The following is an 18663-nucleotide window of genomic DNA, read 5'->3' as shown; positions in this document are numbered from 1 at the left end:
TCCACCCATAAAACCTTGATGGCTTTCCTATATTTGTGTTCAACATGAGTCTTAAAGGCTTGAAGCTTATGAACCACTTCATTCTTGTGATGAAGGAAGTAGACCCATGTGAAACATGAAAAGTCATCAAGAAAAGTAAGGATGTAGTGGCTTTGGCTAATTGAAGTCACTGCAAAGGGTCCTGCTAAAACCATTTAAACCAACTGGAGAACAACTGGTGCTTTTGAAGACTTGCCTTTTTCCCTTTGAAGAGGTTGGAGTTGAATCCTTGGAAGTATCTAGCACTTGAATTTTGTTCTTACTAAGTAGGTTTTCTAACCCATCAATTCTTTTAGTTTTGCAATATGCACAAAAAAAAATTTCCTTTTTTTCATTACTTCCCTTGTTGTTGAAAGAAGAATTGTCTTGTTGTGAGGAGGACTATTGTGTCTCAAACTATGATTTCTGCTCCCACTACTTCTTATTGTTGTTGCTAGAACTTTTCCCTCCTTGAGTTGATTGATGCTCATCACTAGCCACAAAGGCTTTGGGCTTTGATGTCATGAGAAGTCCTAAATCCATCAAGTGTGATTGTTCAATAATCAACATCTCTACAAATCATCAAATGTAGGCTTCTGGTAAGTAGTTCCCATGGTCAACCTATGAGTATTAAAACTCAAAAAAAACAAGCCATACTTTGAAGGTAGCCTCTTCAAGATGTGATGAATCAACTTTTCATCCTTCATGGGATTTCCACAATCTTTAAGAAGTGCCCTATACTCATTAGCTTTGTTGATGTAATCCTAAATTGTGTCAAAATTCTTTGGATCCAAGAGAATTAGATCATCCTCTATCAAAAATCCCCTTTCTTCATCCACCTTACCATATAATGATTCAATTTTGTCCCAAGCAGGTTTGGATTCCATGAAACTGGCAATGTGGAAGAAAAGATCTCTATGTAAACAACTCCTAATAATTCCTAAAGCCTGTTGGTCTTATTTTTTCCATTCAATGAGTTCTTTAGCATCAGTAGGTTCAATAATTGTACCATTAACATAAAGATTGTAACCTTCTCCATTAATCTACTCCATGTAATATCTTTCCATGTAGAATAATTGTGTGAAGTTAGAGGTGGAAATTTAAATGAACCCATGATGTAGAAAATGAAAAGAGCACAAAAGAGAGACACAAGAACATAGTACACACCCCACCTTTCATTCAAGCAAAAGAACCACCCCCGCCCCACAAAAACAAAAAAAACAAAAAAGATGTTTTTGGCACTTTATAAGCAGTGCATGTACAATGGGCCACTTGTCAAAATGAACAAAGTGCACATTCTAATTTTTCTTTTGCAACTACCTTTTGAGGCCCAAATCTATCACTAGGCACTGTAGCTTAGATGTACAACAATTCTGAAAAGCAAACAAAGCTTTACAATGAAAAAAAAGCCCTAGTTCTAAAAGTGAGATTTTTTTCCATAACCATCTAACTTTAGATCTAGAAAGTAGATGAAAAATAATGCATGAAAAAGTGACCAAATGTGCCCCTACGGAGAATTTGAAGTTCCAAAATACAAAATTAAGTAGGGATGGTTGCCAAAAAATTCAATTTCTGAAAATTCCTTGCACCAAAACTAGAAAATAACACCACCACTAGAAAGTCCAAGAAATTCTACCCAATTTCAAAAAAAATCACACCTGAATTGGAGTCTAGATGACCAAGTTATGGGCTTGCAAAGATAGGCTGCCAAATCAAAAAGCAATTTGGAGAGTGGTCTAGCAGGAAAATTACTATCTTAAATTTGATAGTCAAATGGCCATCATAGCAATTGGAAATTTCTTGGGAATGATGGTCAAGTGACTGTCAAATTTTTTCCCATGAAATGTTGACATCAACAAAAAAATTAGCAGCTTGGTGACATGTTAAGGTGACTAGACTATCCGGGGCAGGGACCCTAGCCTAGTTGGCTAAATCTTCCCTGTTGGAAGGGGTTGGTCATGAGTTCTAGTCTCCCCTGTCTCCATGGTATAGGTGGGTGTGTCGCACCAGTGCTACCAGTCATGTTAAAAAATTTACCCAATGCACTGCAGTTTATAGGTGGGTCCGTGCTACACTCGATTCCTGTAGTCTAATAAAATAAAATAAAATTTAAAAAAATGTGACTAGACTATCATACAGTATAGACTATACATGTGTCCTATACAGAATTTTCCATGTGGTCATCTATGTAGTCACAGATGTGGCAGTCAGTAGGATCTACATGGCAATTGAGGTGTCCTCACTGTTTACAAATGGTGACAAGCTAGGCTCCACATGGCACTAAGTGGACTGTCCACTGTATGCATAGCCAATGTGGCAGGGTTGTTGTGGATGAATTAAAATTCACTGCATGTCATAGAGGAGTGGGTTGCTAGAATAATCAAAACATGTCGCATGGTGCAGAGTGGGCATGGGTGCCATGGAGAGGCCACGTGGCAAACAAAAGGATGTGTAGGTGACTAGAAGTCTATTATGGAACTGTTAACCACTGGCGTGAAACTCAATGCTAAATTAAAGGTTTGTAACATGGATTAACAGAAGCACTTCATGGCTAGAGTTCTGAAAATCGACATCAAGATTAGCAATAGTAGCCATCGGTAAACTTTAATGTGCCAAAAGTTTTTGTGAAAGCTCCCACATGCGTTGTGCACACAATGTTTAGAAATTTAAAAGAGGAAAGCCTCCACTACCAAGGCAAAGAACTCATGGTGGTATTTGTGTGGCCATGGGTTATCAAAGTATATGCTTGCCAGTTCTGGTAGCTCACCATAGAAATAAAAGAATATTTTGTGGAATATCCTCCACATAGGGCTGGGGTCTGACAACCCAGTTCTACAAAAAAAAATCTCTTCTACCCAAAGGGAAAAAGAAAAATTAAAAATAATAAAATGAAAAAATAATGCAAAGAATTAAATTATAAACTCAAAAAATTAATCAAATAGATCTGTAAATGACCATACCCAGATTGCAAATCGAGGCCTTTGGGTGCCGTTTTGCAAAAAAATTGCCTCACAGTCTACTTTGGCCTAAGGTACCTAAGTTTATAGTTGATCTTCACTGAATCAACATTTCAGATGCAATGGCGAGGTCAGATCTAGCTCTAAATGCTCAAAATTTTTGCAGTACTCTAGATTCGAGCTGAGGTGCTAAAGAAACAATGGTCTCGAATGACTATGTGATGAGAAAATCTCCAAGCTTTGATACCATGTAAGAATTTTCCTTAGGGAAAAATTCAACCAAGAACCAAGAACTCAAACACAAGCACAACTATAGACTAGAAAAAAGAGTATGATCATAATGACAATATATTCATTCAATATGTATTAAGAGTACACTAGGAGTGTCTATATATAAAGGCCTCCAAGATGTATCTAGAATGCCTCAAAATCAGCAACATGATAAATCAAACAACAAGGCATGTGTCCACTAGATATGGGTTACCCTCTACTAAACATGGAAGTAAGTGTGATGATGAGAGGATAATCCTACAATAGTGTAACATGCAAATCAATTTTCTAGACAACATGTGCTAAAAAGGGAGTGCAAATAACTATGTTGTCCACATGACAACTCAGTAAATGATGCAAACTCTAGTGTTACAGACACCATGTGCTAAAATAGAGTTGCGTACTTCTATGTTGTCAACATGACAACTCAACAAGGTACACAAACACCTAAGTGTCTCACAAAATAAAATAATAAAATAATACAATATAATAAAATAATGCATTAACCTAAGTAAACTCAAGTAAGTGTAAATAGTAAATACATATTTACACCAACAAATTAGAAAGGTCTTCAAGTCCCTCTGTGAGGAATCTATTGGAGAGGATGATGTTGTTGAACTTTTCCAGCTATGTGAAGTCAGTCTCGATGACATCATCCAACAACAACCACTTTCATAGACAATCCCTTCTGAGTTCTGCTCACTTCTAATGGCAATTCAATTATTGTTCATTCATGTCGAACAAGAAAGGATGCTTCTGTACAATGCTCCCTATGCCTTGCTCCTAACACTTGTCTTCTACATCTGTAAAAGGGATGCTAATGCCCAACCCTAGTACCTACTCAACCAATATAAGAATTTTGACATCATCTTCTAAAAAATTTTCCTTAAAAAATTTATGCAGAAGCATTAGAATGTCACTTTGACTACCTCCAAGGTCAAGAAGAGACACAAGGAAGTGGGAGGTAATATCCATGAACACATGATACCTCTTATCATTTCTTAAGAATTCATGGCCAAGGACCATGGATATAGCATGGTGAATAAAAGGACTTTGGGAATCTAGCTTGCAAATCATTGCAAAGACATCCTACCTAATGCATTTCAGAAAAATTGGTGTATCCATGACTAAGACTCAAGAAACTCTACAAATTGAATTTAGATTGAAGAATTTGAGAAATGATAATTAAAGAGGAATTGGAGAGGCTATTTAATGTTAGTTGCATTAAATTTTTTGGCATTTTCAATCTCTCATATCTTTTTTTTTTTTTGTATTCCTATTAATTCTCAAGTGTATAAAATGCCAAATTGTAATGGCACTAATTTTGGATAGTCGAAAGTGTTTGACATTGAGTACATTCCAATTAATGGTTTCCATGCAAAACTTTCCATGTGTCTCCATCCTAGAGAATTTCATGTGACTTCAAGTCTTTTCAAGCAAGTGGTCACAAAATGCATCTTCTATTGTTGATCTCTAATTAATCAATGGTCGATAAAACTATTGTGTTAACAATACAAAACTTGAAAGTGATGGTAACTAACTTGGTAATAGTGGCACTGACATAACAATGTTACAAAATTATTTATAATAGACATAAGATAGTACACAACTTACAAGTCGAAACTTGAAGTGACTACTTAGTAGTCAGTATAGTTACTAGCCAATACATGTGCCAATTCACTTTCAGATTAAATAATTTTTTAGTTTACCACTAAAGATTAGCCAAGACCATTATTATTCATTTTCATACAAAACAAGTAATTTTCCTCTGACATTATTAATTCATTTATGGTATGGGAAAAAATAGCCATCATTTATTTATTTGTTAGCAAGAAAAATATTAATTCGCCATATTTAAAATGGTTTTTGCTAGGGCAAGAAAAAAAATCACCAACATATAATATTTTATTTCCCTATATGGAACAAAATAATTGCCTTCAACATTAAAATTTTCTTGCCCACAAAATATTGGATTTGCCAACATTTTAGGCAATTTTTTTGAGAGGGGATTCTTAAAGTTATCACTATTTACAAAACATAATAGGAAATGCAATCACATTACATCTAATTCATCATCATTTGATTTGTCATTAAACATAATTTCATCAATGTACTCATTAACATTTAATTATCATTATGCATCTAAATACTTTCAGAAGTTGACATTTTACCTCAAAAGGCACCATTTAGCTGAGAAGTAGTAGCATATATTTAACCAATATGATAAGAAGATGAATGAAAGAAAGTCACTTAGTCAAATGTGTCTAGCAACATTGATCCAAAGTTCTACATCAATAGATTAATCAAACCAAATCCAAACATACATGTCAATCAAAGGCTCTAAGTTGAGTGCATAATAGTAAGTCTATGTTAATAAGTAAATGTTGAACAACATATCGACTAGGAGTCAAATAGATTAACTCAAGATGACCAAATGAAACAAGTCAAAAATTTTCTATAAAGTAGAAGTCACATATATGGTGGTTCATTACATATATGTAACACCAATGCAATACACACACACACACACACACACACACACACACACACACCAAACATAGCCAAGGTAGAAGTAAATTAAATATTGCTCGATATTGCTAGCTAATTGATGTTCTTGATGTAACCTTAGAAACAAATGACCTTGCCATACAAATTCTACCTTACTACCTCTTTGTGCATCCAGGAGTAACATATACTTGCATATCTAATTTAAACCATATTGATTAGTAATTAGTGCTCTTGCATTTTATTTTTATATTGGTAATATTTGGGTAGATATTGAGGTAATGATTGGAGGGGACACTAAAAGACTAGGGTGCTCAGGAGCCATCAACCCCCATCTCTAATCATCATAGTGGTAGTAAATATCCCTAATTAATAGATCCTTCCATAACTGACACTCCAAATAATGTTAATTGGTTAAAATCAAGATTAATTTGAATTCAACAATTTTATAAAAGATAAAATTTTGGACAAGTGGCAACAATAATGCCAATTTATTAGGATTAGGAGAAATGGGTTGTGATAGATTCTCCCAACACTAACAACATGTTAGTTGACACTATACTACACAAGATAAACCATTTCTACTACGATGAGTGTTTCATTATTTTCATTGGTTTTACTAATCTTTTACAATTTACTTCTAAACTATATATGTATTACCAATTTATCTATATCCTGAGTGAAGAATGATTATGATTGTGTTTTATCGTATAAATAAGCAAACTACAACAACATATAGTTTTACTTCATAACAACATATCATTTGTGGGAATGAACTTTTCTATACAAGGTTATTTTATGCATGCTAGTATTTTTTGTTTCTTTTTTTAGACATTATGACATCAAGATAGAGAAGAAGCAAAAGAACAACCCAAAAATTAAGAAGTTCTTGCTTATTCCTATAGTGTTAGATTGCATATGGTTGAGTCTAATGATGGTGAGAATTTAGCCAACCCAACTGCTCATAAGACATATTGCAATTTTGTTGTCAATTCAGCCAACCCCAATATAGATAACACAAATTGAAATCTTGTTGTCAATAATACAAACAATGTAGATGTTGTTGTAAAACCTTTAAAAATCAAAAAATATACCTAAAGGTTCGAAAGCTAGTGGATAGTGGAGGAGATTGAAGGCTCCATTCAAGATATTGAATGCATTTTTTTTCCAATGAGAGGAATAACTAAAAAGTGGGCAAACCCTTCTAGTAGCTTAACATGTTGGCTATCAGAACTCACAACAATAAAATCAAAGGGACCACCAACAATTACGGAGCTTGTTTAGTGTTGTAAAGATTTAGCTCATCTTGGTCATGTATTGGAGGTAATTTAGCTCAAGTCACATGTGGTTCACATCTGTCAAACAAGGCCAAATCTATTCAAAAATGACTTATAGAGAATTCATAGTGGGTGGGATTCTACAAATGCCATCCAAATTTGACAATAAAAACTAAAGAGGGTCTAGATAGGGATAGAATAGTGATGCTACAACCAAGTATTGTTGCAAATTTCTATAAAAAAAAAATCAGAATTGTATAATGTTAATCACTATGAACAAACTTTCATATGAAATATGATGAATCAAAAATTGTGGGATGTTGGTCATTGCAAATTTGGTTTGTAGAAGTGTGCCCAAGTCTTATCTAAAAGTTCTAAATGGATTACAGTATCATGTTTTGTAAATGTGGTTGGTCACAACACACTAGGCATCTATCTTTTCAAAGCATACAAAACACTTAACAATTACACTACTAAATGTGAAGTAGGAGCTTGCATGGCAACATAGGCACATGCTTGGATGAGAAAAGATTTTTTCTTAAATTGATTGCATCATTTTTCTAGGTATGTTCTTGGTGGCACTTCATACAAAAATAGGCATCCCCTCATCTTTGATGGGCATGGAAGCCATGTTGCCTTTAATACAATTCAAGAGCAAATATCTCTAGGAATAGATCATATTACATTTCCTACTCACACTACTCATAAACTACAACCATTACATGTAAGTGTTTTTTTCTCAATTCAAGGCATATTTAAAATTTTAAATGTCAAAATAGATGGCCAAACATCTAGACATAGATATAAGGAGAACATAATTGGAAGACTTTACAAGAAAAGCTTTCAAACATGCCCTTCTATTTTACAACATAAAGGTTAGTTTTTGAAGGAATGAAATTTGGCCACTAGATAGAGATGCACTTTGTAGTGACACATAGCCAAGTGATGCATTCAATATAGAAGATGAACATGATGTTGTACGCATTGCAAGCATCCTAAGCTTAGTTGGTTATGAAAATGATGTTATTGAACAATGTTTGGCCAAATGAAAAAATAACATATAGATGATACAAATGGAAATATAAATTCAAATTAGTAGATGATGTGTTTTCACCAACACATATTAGCCAGACATAATATAACAATAACCTGCATCATGAAATGTGTTTGCCAAAATAATTTAATACACTTAATTGGGTTAATGAATAAGCAAATGATTTGGGAGTGTATATTGATTTCAAAAATAAAGAAATTTCATTAACCATGCCTCCTCCATCTACACAACCAAGATCAAAAGTGGTTAATTTTTGGGAAAAAATGAAAAATAGGGACACTTCAAATTTGGAACATAATGCAAATGTAGATGGGCAAGTTGAGCATAATCTAAATGCAATGAATACATATGTAGCTTTTGAGCCAAAAAATGAACAAATGTTATGAAGTAAGGAGTGAGTAAGATTTATTTTGAAGCTACCAATTGAAAAGGTTACGAAGAGATCCATTTCTTCTGATAACACTACTCTTAGATTGGGTGGGAGATCTCAATTACTTACATCTAATGAGTACATAATATTGCAAGAGTAGCAAGAAGCAAAGAAGGCTGAACTTGAAGAGTTAAAAGAAAGGAAGAAAAAATAGTTGGAAGCAAGGAAAATAAAATCAAATTCAGATAAGAAAATGGAAACATGAGCAAAATCTTGAAAGACAAATAATAAAAGAGAGGAAGAAAGAGGAAAAAGAGAAACACCTAAAGGAGAGGGAGCTGAAAAAGAAAGATAAGAAGGCAAAAAATATAAGCTATCAATAAAGAAGGTGAACATAGGATGTGGACTAGGAACTATTGTTGGAGAGGGGAGTACTTTGCTAACACTTTGCCTGAACATCATCAAATTGCAAGAGACATGTTCAACACTATACCCCAGGAGAGTAATCCATTAATACATTTTCTTGAACATCATCAAATTTCAAGTTAAAATAATACTCCCACAACAAAATATTAGGTTAGACCACAAATACAAAGAACCAAATAACAGAGTTGAGTTGGATGAACTTAAAATTGGGCTAAAATATAGAATACAAAAATTAGAGTTTCAAAAATGAATTTAGCCCATCCAAGAAACACCTTACTTTCTCAAGATGAGTCAAATCACCTTGGAACTGGTAAGGGGAATCCCTTTCTTTCTTCCTAACCTCACCACTCATTTATGTCTAGTTTCATGGCCCATTTTGCATGCAGAGTAAGCTACAACCTATAATTGGCTTGTAACCAAAGTTTTGTGTTGAACCCCTACCTATTACAATCTAGAGTTAAACCCTACATTTTTAGTAGCTCTTATACTATCTTGTGAGTGTATCCAACCTCTCCTTGATAATGTCTTTCACCAATAAATGAGGAATTAAATGATCTATTACTTCAACAAGAATGATTATTTTAGCCTCGGCCTCCTTGACATCATGCAAATCTAAAGAAAGAAGAACATTATCCACAATATGATTTACTCAACCACTAAGAAATAACATCCTACCAATAGAATGGGTGATTCATGTCAACAAAAAGAGGAGCCATCAAGTATTTCTCAAGGAGATTTGAAATCCAAACACGAAGTAGCTTCACTAGTTTCCTCCACAAGACTTTTTAAGTATTAAAGAAGTCAAATTTTTATTTATCCATATTCGTGTAGTAACTTGAAACACCAACATAATATTCCAATGATCTTTTGATTGCTTCCACCTTAGAAATGGAAGCCTCGCCAAAAAGGAACATATCATTTACAAATTGGGAATGAGTGATTGGTGCTAATCAACTATCCCCTTCCATAACCTTATTTCCCATGGAGCCTTGATCAGCCTTCCCAACACATCCTTCATCAACACAAATTAAAATGATGGTACTAGATCATCTTGGCAAATGTCATTTCTCCTATAAAAAAAAAGCACATAAAGATCAATTAAGTACCACTAAAAATCTCGATGCATAAAAATGTGATCTAATTATGCCAATCTAGTATTGTCAAAACCTAAATCTCCTAAACACGTTGAGAAGAAACTCCCACTACACTTTATCATATGTTGTACATCAAGTTTTATTTCCATGCTTCTCACATGTTCTGACTTCATGAAATGTATAGTTGCAGACACGAAAATAATGTTGTCAGCGATTTATTTTCAGCACTCCCAATCAATTTGGGCAAAACAATTTGAGATTTACGACAAAGAAAGTTTGTGCGAGTCAATTTACTATTTATAGTAAATCATTTTGGTGACTTACCAAACAAAGAAAATTTCTTTGTCAAGTGTTTTATATGTAGTTGTACCGATTATACTTATTAAATTCAATAATTGATCTATAATTCAAACTCTAGAAATTATTTTTTAATTACAACTAAGTCGTGATTGTTCATATACTTTGAACATTATTGTAAATGTGAAAATTCTTAAAAACCAAGTTAGAAACATTAGGGGAAATGACCTGTCGAGGCTAATGTTGTGCACCTCCAGTTGTCTTAGTAGAACAAGTAGAGTGCATTCCACTTGATACTTGTTGCATTACATTTTTATTATTAATTATAACTATTACATTAGTTTATTTCAATTTGATATTTTATGGTAGCTATATTTTAATATTAATCACAATATTATATTTTGGTAATATTTTTCTTATTTTTATCAATTTAAATAAAGAAGAATATTAGTTTTCTTTACCTTTTGGGAAACTGAATACTCCAATTTCAATCAAGTGCGATCAACCCAAGACTTCTTGGATAAGAGACTCACAATTTACCAAGAATAATATTAGTTTTCTTAACTTTTTGTATTTATCTACAAACTATAATAAGTACTAGCCACTTTGTGACACTTATTAAATATTTAAACTTTAAATAGATATAATTTTTTAAATTTACTAAAATGTAGTTTACATGTAATTCTAAATATTCACATAAAACTAATCTATAATATAATAGTTTACATACTAAACTTAAACTTAATTGAAAAAAATAAATATTATATAATAAGAATAATCAATAATACCTAAAAAATTACTATCGAATAAATTATTTAAGACAAAATAAAATATATTTAACATACTCTTCAAAACATTAATCTCTAATTTTTAGATATAAATTAATATTTTTGTTTAAGCACAATAATATTTGAAACATTTATTTTAATATAGTCATTCTAAATATCAAATATAAAAAATTAAAGAGCGTCATAAAATATTAATTTTAATTTGCTGATGGCGAATATTGTTTTATTCAAATAAAAATTACACTCACCCCTGTCAGATAAGGACAACTAATCAGCTGTTGCCGTCTGTGAACTGTCCTTCCTTTCAAAGGATAAGGAGCAGTACATTTTCAGTCACATGGCTGTAGTGTTTCTCTATATTTGTTAAGATCCAACATTGATTGGCCGTGTAAAGTTCCAATTTCAATAATGTTGACTGTTGCAGCTTCTTCCTATCACTGATATCGTGTTTTAGTCACTTAATCTCTACCCTAATGTTCTCCAATAATATTTAGTATCATTTGGAAGCCTAACAGTACGTCCGAAATATGAAACACATTGAGAAATCCTAACACCAGTTAGCCACCGAGCTATTTTCTAAGACACATCTTCACAACGCAAATTACAAATAGTCCGCAAATGTAATATTTGATTATAATAATATATTGAAAAAGGATTTCCTCTCAACTGAGCTTCAAACTAAATTTTGATATTCACTCGATCTAATCAAAGATAGGAAACCAAATTAATGACAATATTAACTTCAGAACAGACCACAACTTTTATTACCCATATCCTCGTTGCACTGTGAAGATACAAAATTCTAGACTCTAACTAAATTTTAAGGAAGGACATTAGATATCATTCACCACTTTAAGCTTCTAAAAACTCTTGACAGCCAGTGATACAATCATAATTCTCATTTACGTTGATCACCAAACAGACTAGAATTTAAAATTGCAAGAGAACAAGCCACGTGATCCATGGATTCACATAGCCAGAACCTTCTTCCACGCAGGTCTGGAGGAAATATCCTCCCACCATGCATTCACATGTTTCCTGTCCCTAACCAGATATCCCTTATCAGCAGCACTGACTATATAGTCAGTAAATGGGAGATGAGAGAGGTCAGCAAGGCTATAAAAGTCCCCTGCCAAGTACTTGCTCTTTGACAGCCTCTCTTCATACACATCTAACACTTCCCCCAACTTTTGTGCACTGCTCTCAATAAATGCCTTATCTTGGGGCACATTAATCCTTGGAGCAAAGAGAAGTTGATAAACTAGTGCATAAGCATGAGGGCCAAAGTTCTGTCCTTCAACTTCAAGCCATTGTTCAACCAATGCTCTCTCCTCCAAAGTCTTACCAAGCAGACAAGTCCCTTGCCCTGCATATTTCTCAGCATAGTACCTTATGATAGCCCTTGACTCTACACGTGCCCAATTAATAGAAAGTCAGCTCTACACTACCCAAATGAAGCCCATATATATTTTACATGAGTGATGAACTAATAACGCATAAATTTGTAAGACGCTCCATAAACATCAAATAGAAAATAATTATCTGCATCACCCACATAAGTTTTGAATACAAACATGGGCAATGATAATCATTAGCACCCACAAAATGCTTAAACATATTCAATGTTTAATTATATGTAAATTGGAAATCTGTACTGTTCAAATCAGGTCTAAAAAACTAAATTGAATACACATTGAAGATGATCATCTACACCATTCACACAAGTTTTATATACAGACATGGAAAGGGAGAATCCTAGGTACCCAAAAGCATTTATCTATTTTCAATGACTATAACTACATGGAAATTGAAAATCATCACTAACCAAATGCGGCATTAATATAAAAAGTAATCTATCATATAGAATTTGATAATATACATCACCCAAATCAGGACTACTCAAACAACCAATAGATCATATGGAGTCAAGATATTTGAAGTCATTCTAATGAACCAAATGAGGTTTACTCAAACAGTCAATAAATTATCTTGGAGTTGCTAGTTTAAGTCACCCTAATCAGGCTTAATCAGGGTTATATATGCAGAGGAGCTCATCATCAAGTTTTTAAGTAGCCAATCAAAATATATCACACAGATGAGTCAAAGCTTTGTTACCCAAATCCGATCGATCTATATATAAAACGAATGTATGAAATTGAAACCAATAGTGTAGACGACCTATATAGTTCTTGAACCAATATACAATAATAAATATCATTAGCAAACAGTGTGAGATCTCCATCTTGCACTACTGGAACTTGTCCAAAGGGCTGCATTACACAAATAAAAATTTAAAACATGGTGCATCTCAGTAACTGTATAGATGTTATGTATATGCGTTCTTGCAATTTACAAGCTGAGAAAATTTATATGTAAGGTGCCCTACTTGTAAGTCCAGAAACTCTGGCTTTTTCTGCTCCCCTTTAAATATACCAACAGGGACAATTTCAAATTGAATATCTCTCTCTATCAGGCATGCAAGCACCCTTCTGCTGCAGGAAGCATATGCTGGTCCGAACAGCTTGATAGCCATTTTAACTCTCTTCTTAATACAGAAGAATTGCCCTTATTCCTATCAGAAGCTACAAGATCTGCTGTGCATTTGAAAGAGTTGTGATGGGAGATGTATTTGTAGAAGATGGGAGCTAACAAAATAATTTGGTCATCTAATTGACTTTTGAACTTTTCATTAACAAAAGAAAACAGTCTGGATATTTCCACAAATGTACTATTGAGCAGTGAGAATCGACGGATACACAGGCAAGATAGGCATTGGAGGACCATGGAATCGATCTGAGTCGTTCAATTTCTATAAATGAGTCAGGGGTCTGAAGCAAAGGGAGTGATGGTGATAGATTCGACGTGGGAGCACATTATTGAAAGGTACACTGTCCATATGAATTATGCATCTGATATGATTATTTTTCATTGATTGTAGCGAGATGTTAGGTTACAGGTTTATCGAATGGAGCTTTCAAAATCAGGGGATAGTTCAGAATTTATGACTTATTCAAACCTTTAAACTGCATTCATAAATCATATTAATAGTAAAATGTTTATTCAAATGAAACTTAGTCAAGTTTGATTTGTATTGTGAAGTGGTAGTGTAGACTCATACAGGAATCATTCTAGATTTCAATAAATCTTTTTCTATAAAATTGTATCGTATCTTAGCTTTAAATATTGATTTTTCAACAAACTAAGAAAATTTATTGATTATATATTTATAAAAAATATTGATTTTTTAACAAACTAAGAAAATGTATAGATTATATACTTATAAAAAATATTTAACTTATATAAACAGTATTATAGTATTATTATTATTTTTAAATCAATAGAAGATTAAAACTATAATTGCATTAACAATACATATCAGACTTATATAATAAACAATAAGATCGACCTAAAAAGTTTTTCATCAATACGAAATAAAATAGTTTTTATCTAAACATCATGACCTATTAGAACTGCAACTTATATGAAAGAAAATCAAAACCTTATTCATCTTATCTTAATCCTCAACTCCCCTTTTAACACCGCCTCTAACCATAAGAGTGCTTGAAGTCTGCTTGCGTTGCTTTTGTTTTAATTGCTTCCCTAAGGCTGCTATCTACAAACGAGCATTCAGAACATTGGTAATACCCCACCTCATTTTCGTCTTCAATAGGAACCTATCATTTTCTTCTTTTTCAATACCACCATTCTGATTCTAAAAATTAAAATTTCTAAGGATTACTGGATGGTGAGTATCAAGAGCTTTGTGATAGTTCATTGACCATGTAGGCTTCTTGGAAGCAAAGTCAGCAAGATATGAGATTTGCAACTTGCCATCTACATTGCTATCATTGTGTGAATACTTCTTAAAAGATTTGATAAGAAATGTAGATGGCAATTTACAAATTCAATATTCAACTAATTAATAAGCTAAATGTAATATGGTCAAGCATATTTTGATCCTAAAATCATTTTGGTATGATTTTAACTTGAAGCTATATAAGCTTAAGTTATATGTAATCTAAAAGATTTATAATTATATTCAACTAAAATCATTCTCATTTAACAATCAATGATAAATGTACTGAATTTATATGTTTTAGTTATTTTTTCAATAATTAATATTTAAAAATTAACTCAGTTCTTTTACTGTACTAATTAAAAGAAAAGACAAATATAATCATAACTTTACAAAATCATAATTGAAAAATGATGTTTCAAAATATCTTATAATAAATTATTTTCTATTTCATGAGACATTCCATCCCATAAAATAGACCTTGAAACTCCTTATATAGGAGTACATATATGCTTAATCATTGCATGACAGTAATTGTAGCAAATCAATGATAATTAACTAAACTAGAGTTTACATATTGCACCAAGTTTTTCCTTTTTCTCCTTCAAGATTAATGTTAGCAGGAGAGGGGAAATATAAAATATCTCTATGTGCTTTCAAATATATTAACTAATATAAGCATCATGCATTTATTCTATATATTTATAATACATAAACATTAGTATATCAATTGGAATATTCTTCTTATGCTCATTCTATTTTTCCTACTCATCTCTTATGTATCCCAATTCACATGTCCTCCATTATACTCTATTACTTTTTGTTCAACTCTCATATATATTTTTAACTCATATATGTAATTCATATACACATTATTACACACAAAAAATCATTCTTTATTATTAACTTTAGACTCACTTTGTAGGTCAATAATTTAGTATGGTATTAGTGGTATATATCTTACATATATATTTTTAACTCATATATGTAATTCATATACACATTATTACACACAAAAAATCATTCTTTATTATTAACTTTAGACTCACTTTGTAGGTCAATAATTTAGTATGGCATTAGTGGTATATATCTTATGAAAAAGTTACACACTATTAAAATATGTATATGGATGATGTAAGAAGTTGTAATACTCCAATTTTGACTATTCTTTATACAAAATAATATTATTGTAAAGACATAAATCATTATAATTCAATGTATTTTGATGGATTTTTTATTTTTATAGTAAAGAACTGTATTAAATATCAAAATAGATAAAAGCATACAAATAACTATTATGATATGCAGAATTGCGTGAATAAAGAACAACATCCTAATGCAAGTAATAGACATACATTGACTACTAGATTTGGAACAAGTAGTCAACGAAGATCAATTCAAGACCATAATAATCTATGGTATACTGCATTCAAAGTCTTTGCAATATAATTGTTAACAGGAAATATACATACTCTGCCAAAATTAACAAGTTTTAAGCAGAATAGTTAAGGTGCATATAACTTAACTACTGCACATATCATTGTTTTGTGAGAAAGGATAGCACTGTTTTGAAACTAGAAATTAAGATGTTATTATTTATATAGTCTCCCACATGCATCTTTAAAACACACAACATAGTTAAACTTTGCAAAATCAGGCATGTTATCCAAGGTTTCACATAGCTGAAACCTTCTTCCATGCTGGTCTAGAGGAGATATCTTCCCACCATGCATTCACATGTTTCCTATCCCTCACCAGATATCCCTTATCAGTAACATTCACTATATATTCAGTGTAAGGAAGATGAGTCAGATCAGCAAGGCTAAAAAAATCCCCTGCCAAGTACTTGCTTTTTGATAACCTCTCTTCATACACATCAAGCACTTTACCCAGCTGCTCAATACTGCTCTCAATCAATGCCAAGTCCTGAGGTATCCCCATCCTTGGGACAATCAGCAGCTGATTAATCAGTGTATAAGAATGAGAACTGAAGTTCTGCACTTCTACTTCTAACCATTGTTCAACCAATGCTCTCTTCTCTAGGGTTTTTCCCAGCAGACAGGTCCCCTTTACTGCATATTTCTCAACAAGGTACCTTATGATTGCTCTTGACTCTGTTTTTAAAATAGCACATATAAAATTATGAAGAGAGAATATCTTAAATGGAAAATGATAATCTATACTACCAAAATTAGATCTTCATTTATAAATTGACCGTCTTATACAAAATCATAATTTAAATCACCCAAGTTCAATTTAGGGGCGGGATCTATAACTGAAAGGGTTCTTATAGTTGGTATAGAATTAGATTGAATTGAGCTTCTTATTAGAGAACTTAAATGGTTATAAAATATTTATGTGGAAACTCTGATCCTATAATTTTAAAGTCAACAAATGGAAATGAATATTGAGCTGTTATTATGCATCATAGCATTGATTATTGAGTTCTACATTAAATTTTTTATTTTTCATTTATAAAGTCTTGTGTTAACTTTATTTGAGGCAATGGTGCAACAAATAGGCTGTAAACAATTTTTAAATATTGAGATGTCACCCAGTCATGTAGCACCCAGCTATTGATAGCATAGTACCTCTTGATGTCTTGATAGTCATTTGTTCAGTATATTATTTGATGTCACATGGCTACACAATTTAAACATTATTTATTGTACAACTACTGATCTTGGGAACATTATTTATTGTACAACTATAGGTCTTACATTATTTGGGGACCATTTTTGAGACGTCAACAAAAAGCATGTTGATGTGATGTTCATTAGATTTAAACATGTAGACATGAAACCAAATTTTAGAAGGCAAAAGACTTTACAAATAAGTTGTTGAATAAAACTGAGTTTAATTTGACGCACCTACATAAGATTTTTGGGTGAGGCAAAGATAGGGTGCTTCACTATAAGAATCTCTCACATGTATAATTTTGGATTAAACATCAGACTATAGATTTTGAGTTGTTTCAATGACTAGTCTGAAATCAAGCTAATTAATGAGCCCTAAATATGATTTCAAATGAACCACTTATAATGATCTACGTGTGAAGATTTTGACTTTTTTAATATACAATCAATATAACCTATACAACATCCAAATAAATCTAGATAATCCAAATCAGAATACGATAAACCTAATCAGGTATTGAATCAGATAGAAGGGGATAAAGTGTGTTTCCCAGATGAGGTCCACCTATATAACATTACAATTGAGAGCAATAGCCTAGAATCAGGACTACCCATATAATTCATAAACATTATATGCAATAAAAGACTATTACCAAACAGTGTGAGATCTCCATCCTGGACCACTGGAACTTTTCCAAAGGGCTGCATCATACATCATACGTATACATGTCAACAAGTAACAAATGAATTGATTAATATTCACTGTCCATGTGTAAGACATTTCATACCTGTAAAGCCATGAACTCTGGTTTTTTCTGCTCTCTATTTCGTAAAACAATAGGCACAATTTCATACTCAATATCTTTCTCTATCAGGCATGTAAGAACCCTTCTTGTGCAGGCAGATTGGACTGCTCCAAGCACCTTGACAACCATTTTTCTTTCCTTTGTTAATGCAAAGGAAAATTATTTTTTTCAGTTCCCAAACTGGTGCTCTAAATGCTGCTATGCATTTGAGAGAGTTATAATGGAAGACATGTTTATAGAAGAGGGGAGCTATCAAACAATTTTGCCGGCTTAATTAGCTTCTGTTCCCGAGGATATGAACAAGAAAATTTGCTTTTGTTTGTGTGGATATGAACAAGAGAAAATGATTAGCTTAGCTACTTCTACAGT

General features: G+C 32.5%; 2 protein-coding genes across 2 annotated transcripts; both read right to left on the bottom strand.

Moving 5' to 3' along the window:
* Positions 1-12024: 12024 nt before the first annotated feature.
* On the bottom strand, positions 12025-13589 carry LOC149528558 (glutathione S-transferase F9-like). The gene is made up of 4 exons (XM_089808696.1): positions 13443-13589; positions 13283-13326; positions 12848-12852; positions 12025-12464 (listed from the first exon to the last, which is right to left on the bottom strand). The coding sequence occupies exons 1-4, from the start codon at positions 13587-13589 to the stop codon at positions 12025-12027; spliced, it is 636 nt and encodes a 211-aa protein (XP_089664822.1).
* A 2937-nt stretch (positions 13590-16526) lies between these two features.
* LOC149528557 (glutathione S-transferase F9-like) lies at positions 16527-18423 on the bottom strand. The gene is made up of 3 exons (XM_089809159.1): positions 18277-18423; positions 18142-18190; positions 16527-16966 (listed from the first exon to the last, which is right to left on the bottom strand). Exons 1-3 carry the CDS (start codon positions 18421-18423, stop codon positions 16527-16529), a joined length of 636 nt encoding a protein of 211 aa, XP_089665285.1.
* Positions 18424-18663: the final 240 nt, after the last annotated feature.

Source organism: Cupressus sempervirens, chromosome 11 (assembly GCF_028749045.1).
Source record: "Cupressus sempervirens isolate cs-2001-9-10 chromosome 11, ASM2874904v1, whole genome shotgun sequence".
Lineage (NCBI taxonomy): Eukaryota > Viridiplantae > Streptophyta > Pinopsida > Cupressales > Cupressaceae > Cupressus > Cupressus sempervirens.
The sequence above is the reverse complement of the archived record's forward strand: the minus strand, read 5'-3'. Positions and strand labels throughout refer to the sequence as shown.

Coding starts and splice junctions, on each gene's coding strand:
- LOC149528558 (XM_089808696.1), bottom strand. CDS start 13,589: ATGGCTATCAAGCTGTTCGGACCAGCATATGCTTCCTGCAGCAGAAGG. Junction 13,327..13,442: donor CAGAGTTTCTGGACTTACAA/GTAGGGCACCTT, acceptor TGTGTAATGCAG/CCCTTTGGACAAGTTCCAGT.
- LOC149528557 (XM_089809159.1), bottom strand. CDS start 18,423: ATGGTTGTCAAGGTGCTTGGAGCAGTCCAATCTGCCTGCACAAGAAGG. Junction 18,191..18,276: donor CAGAGTTCATGGCTTTACAG/GTATGAAATGTC, acceptor TGTATGATGCAG/CCCTTTGGAAAAGTTCCAGT. Junction 16,967..18,141: donor TGGAGATCTCACACTGTTTG/GTAATAGTCTTT, acceptor TTTTAAAAACAG/AGTCAAGAGCAATCATAAGG.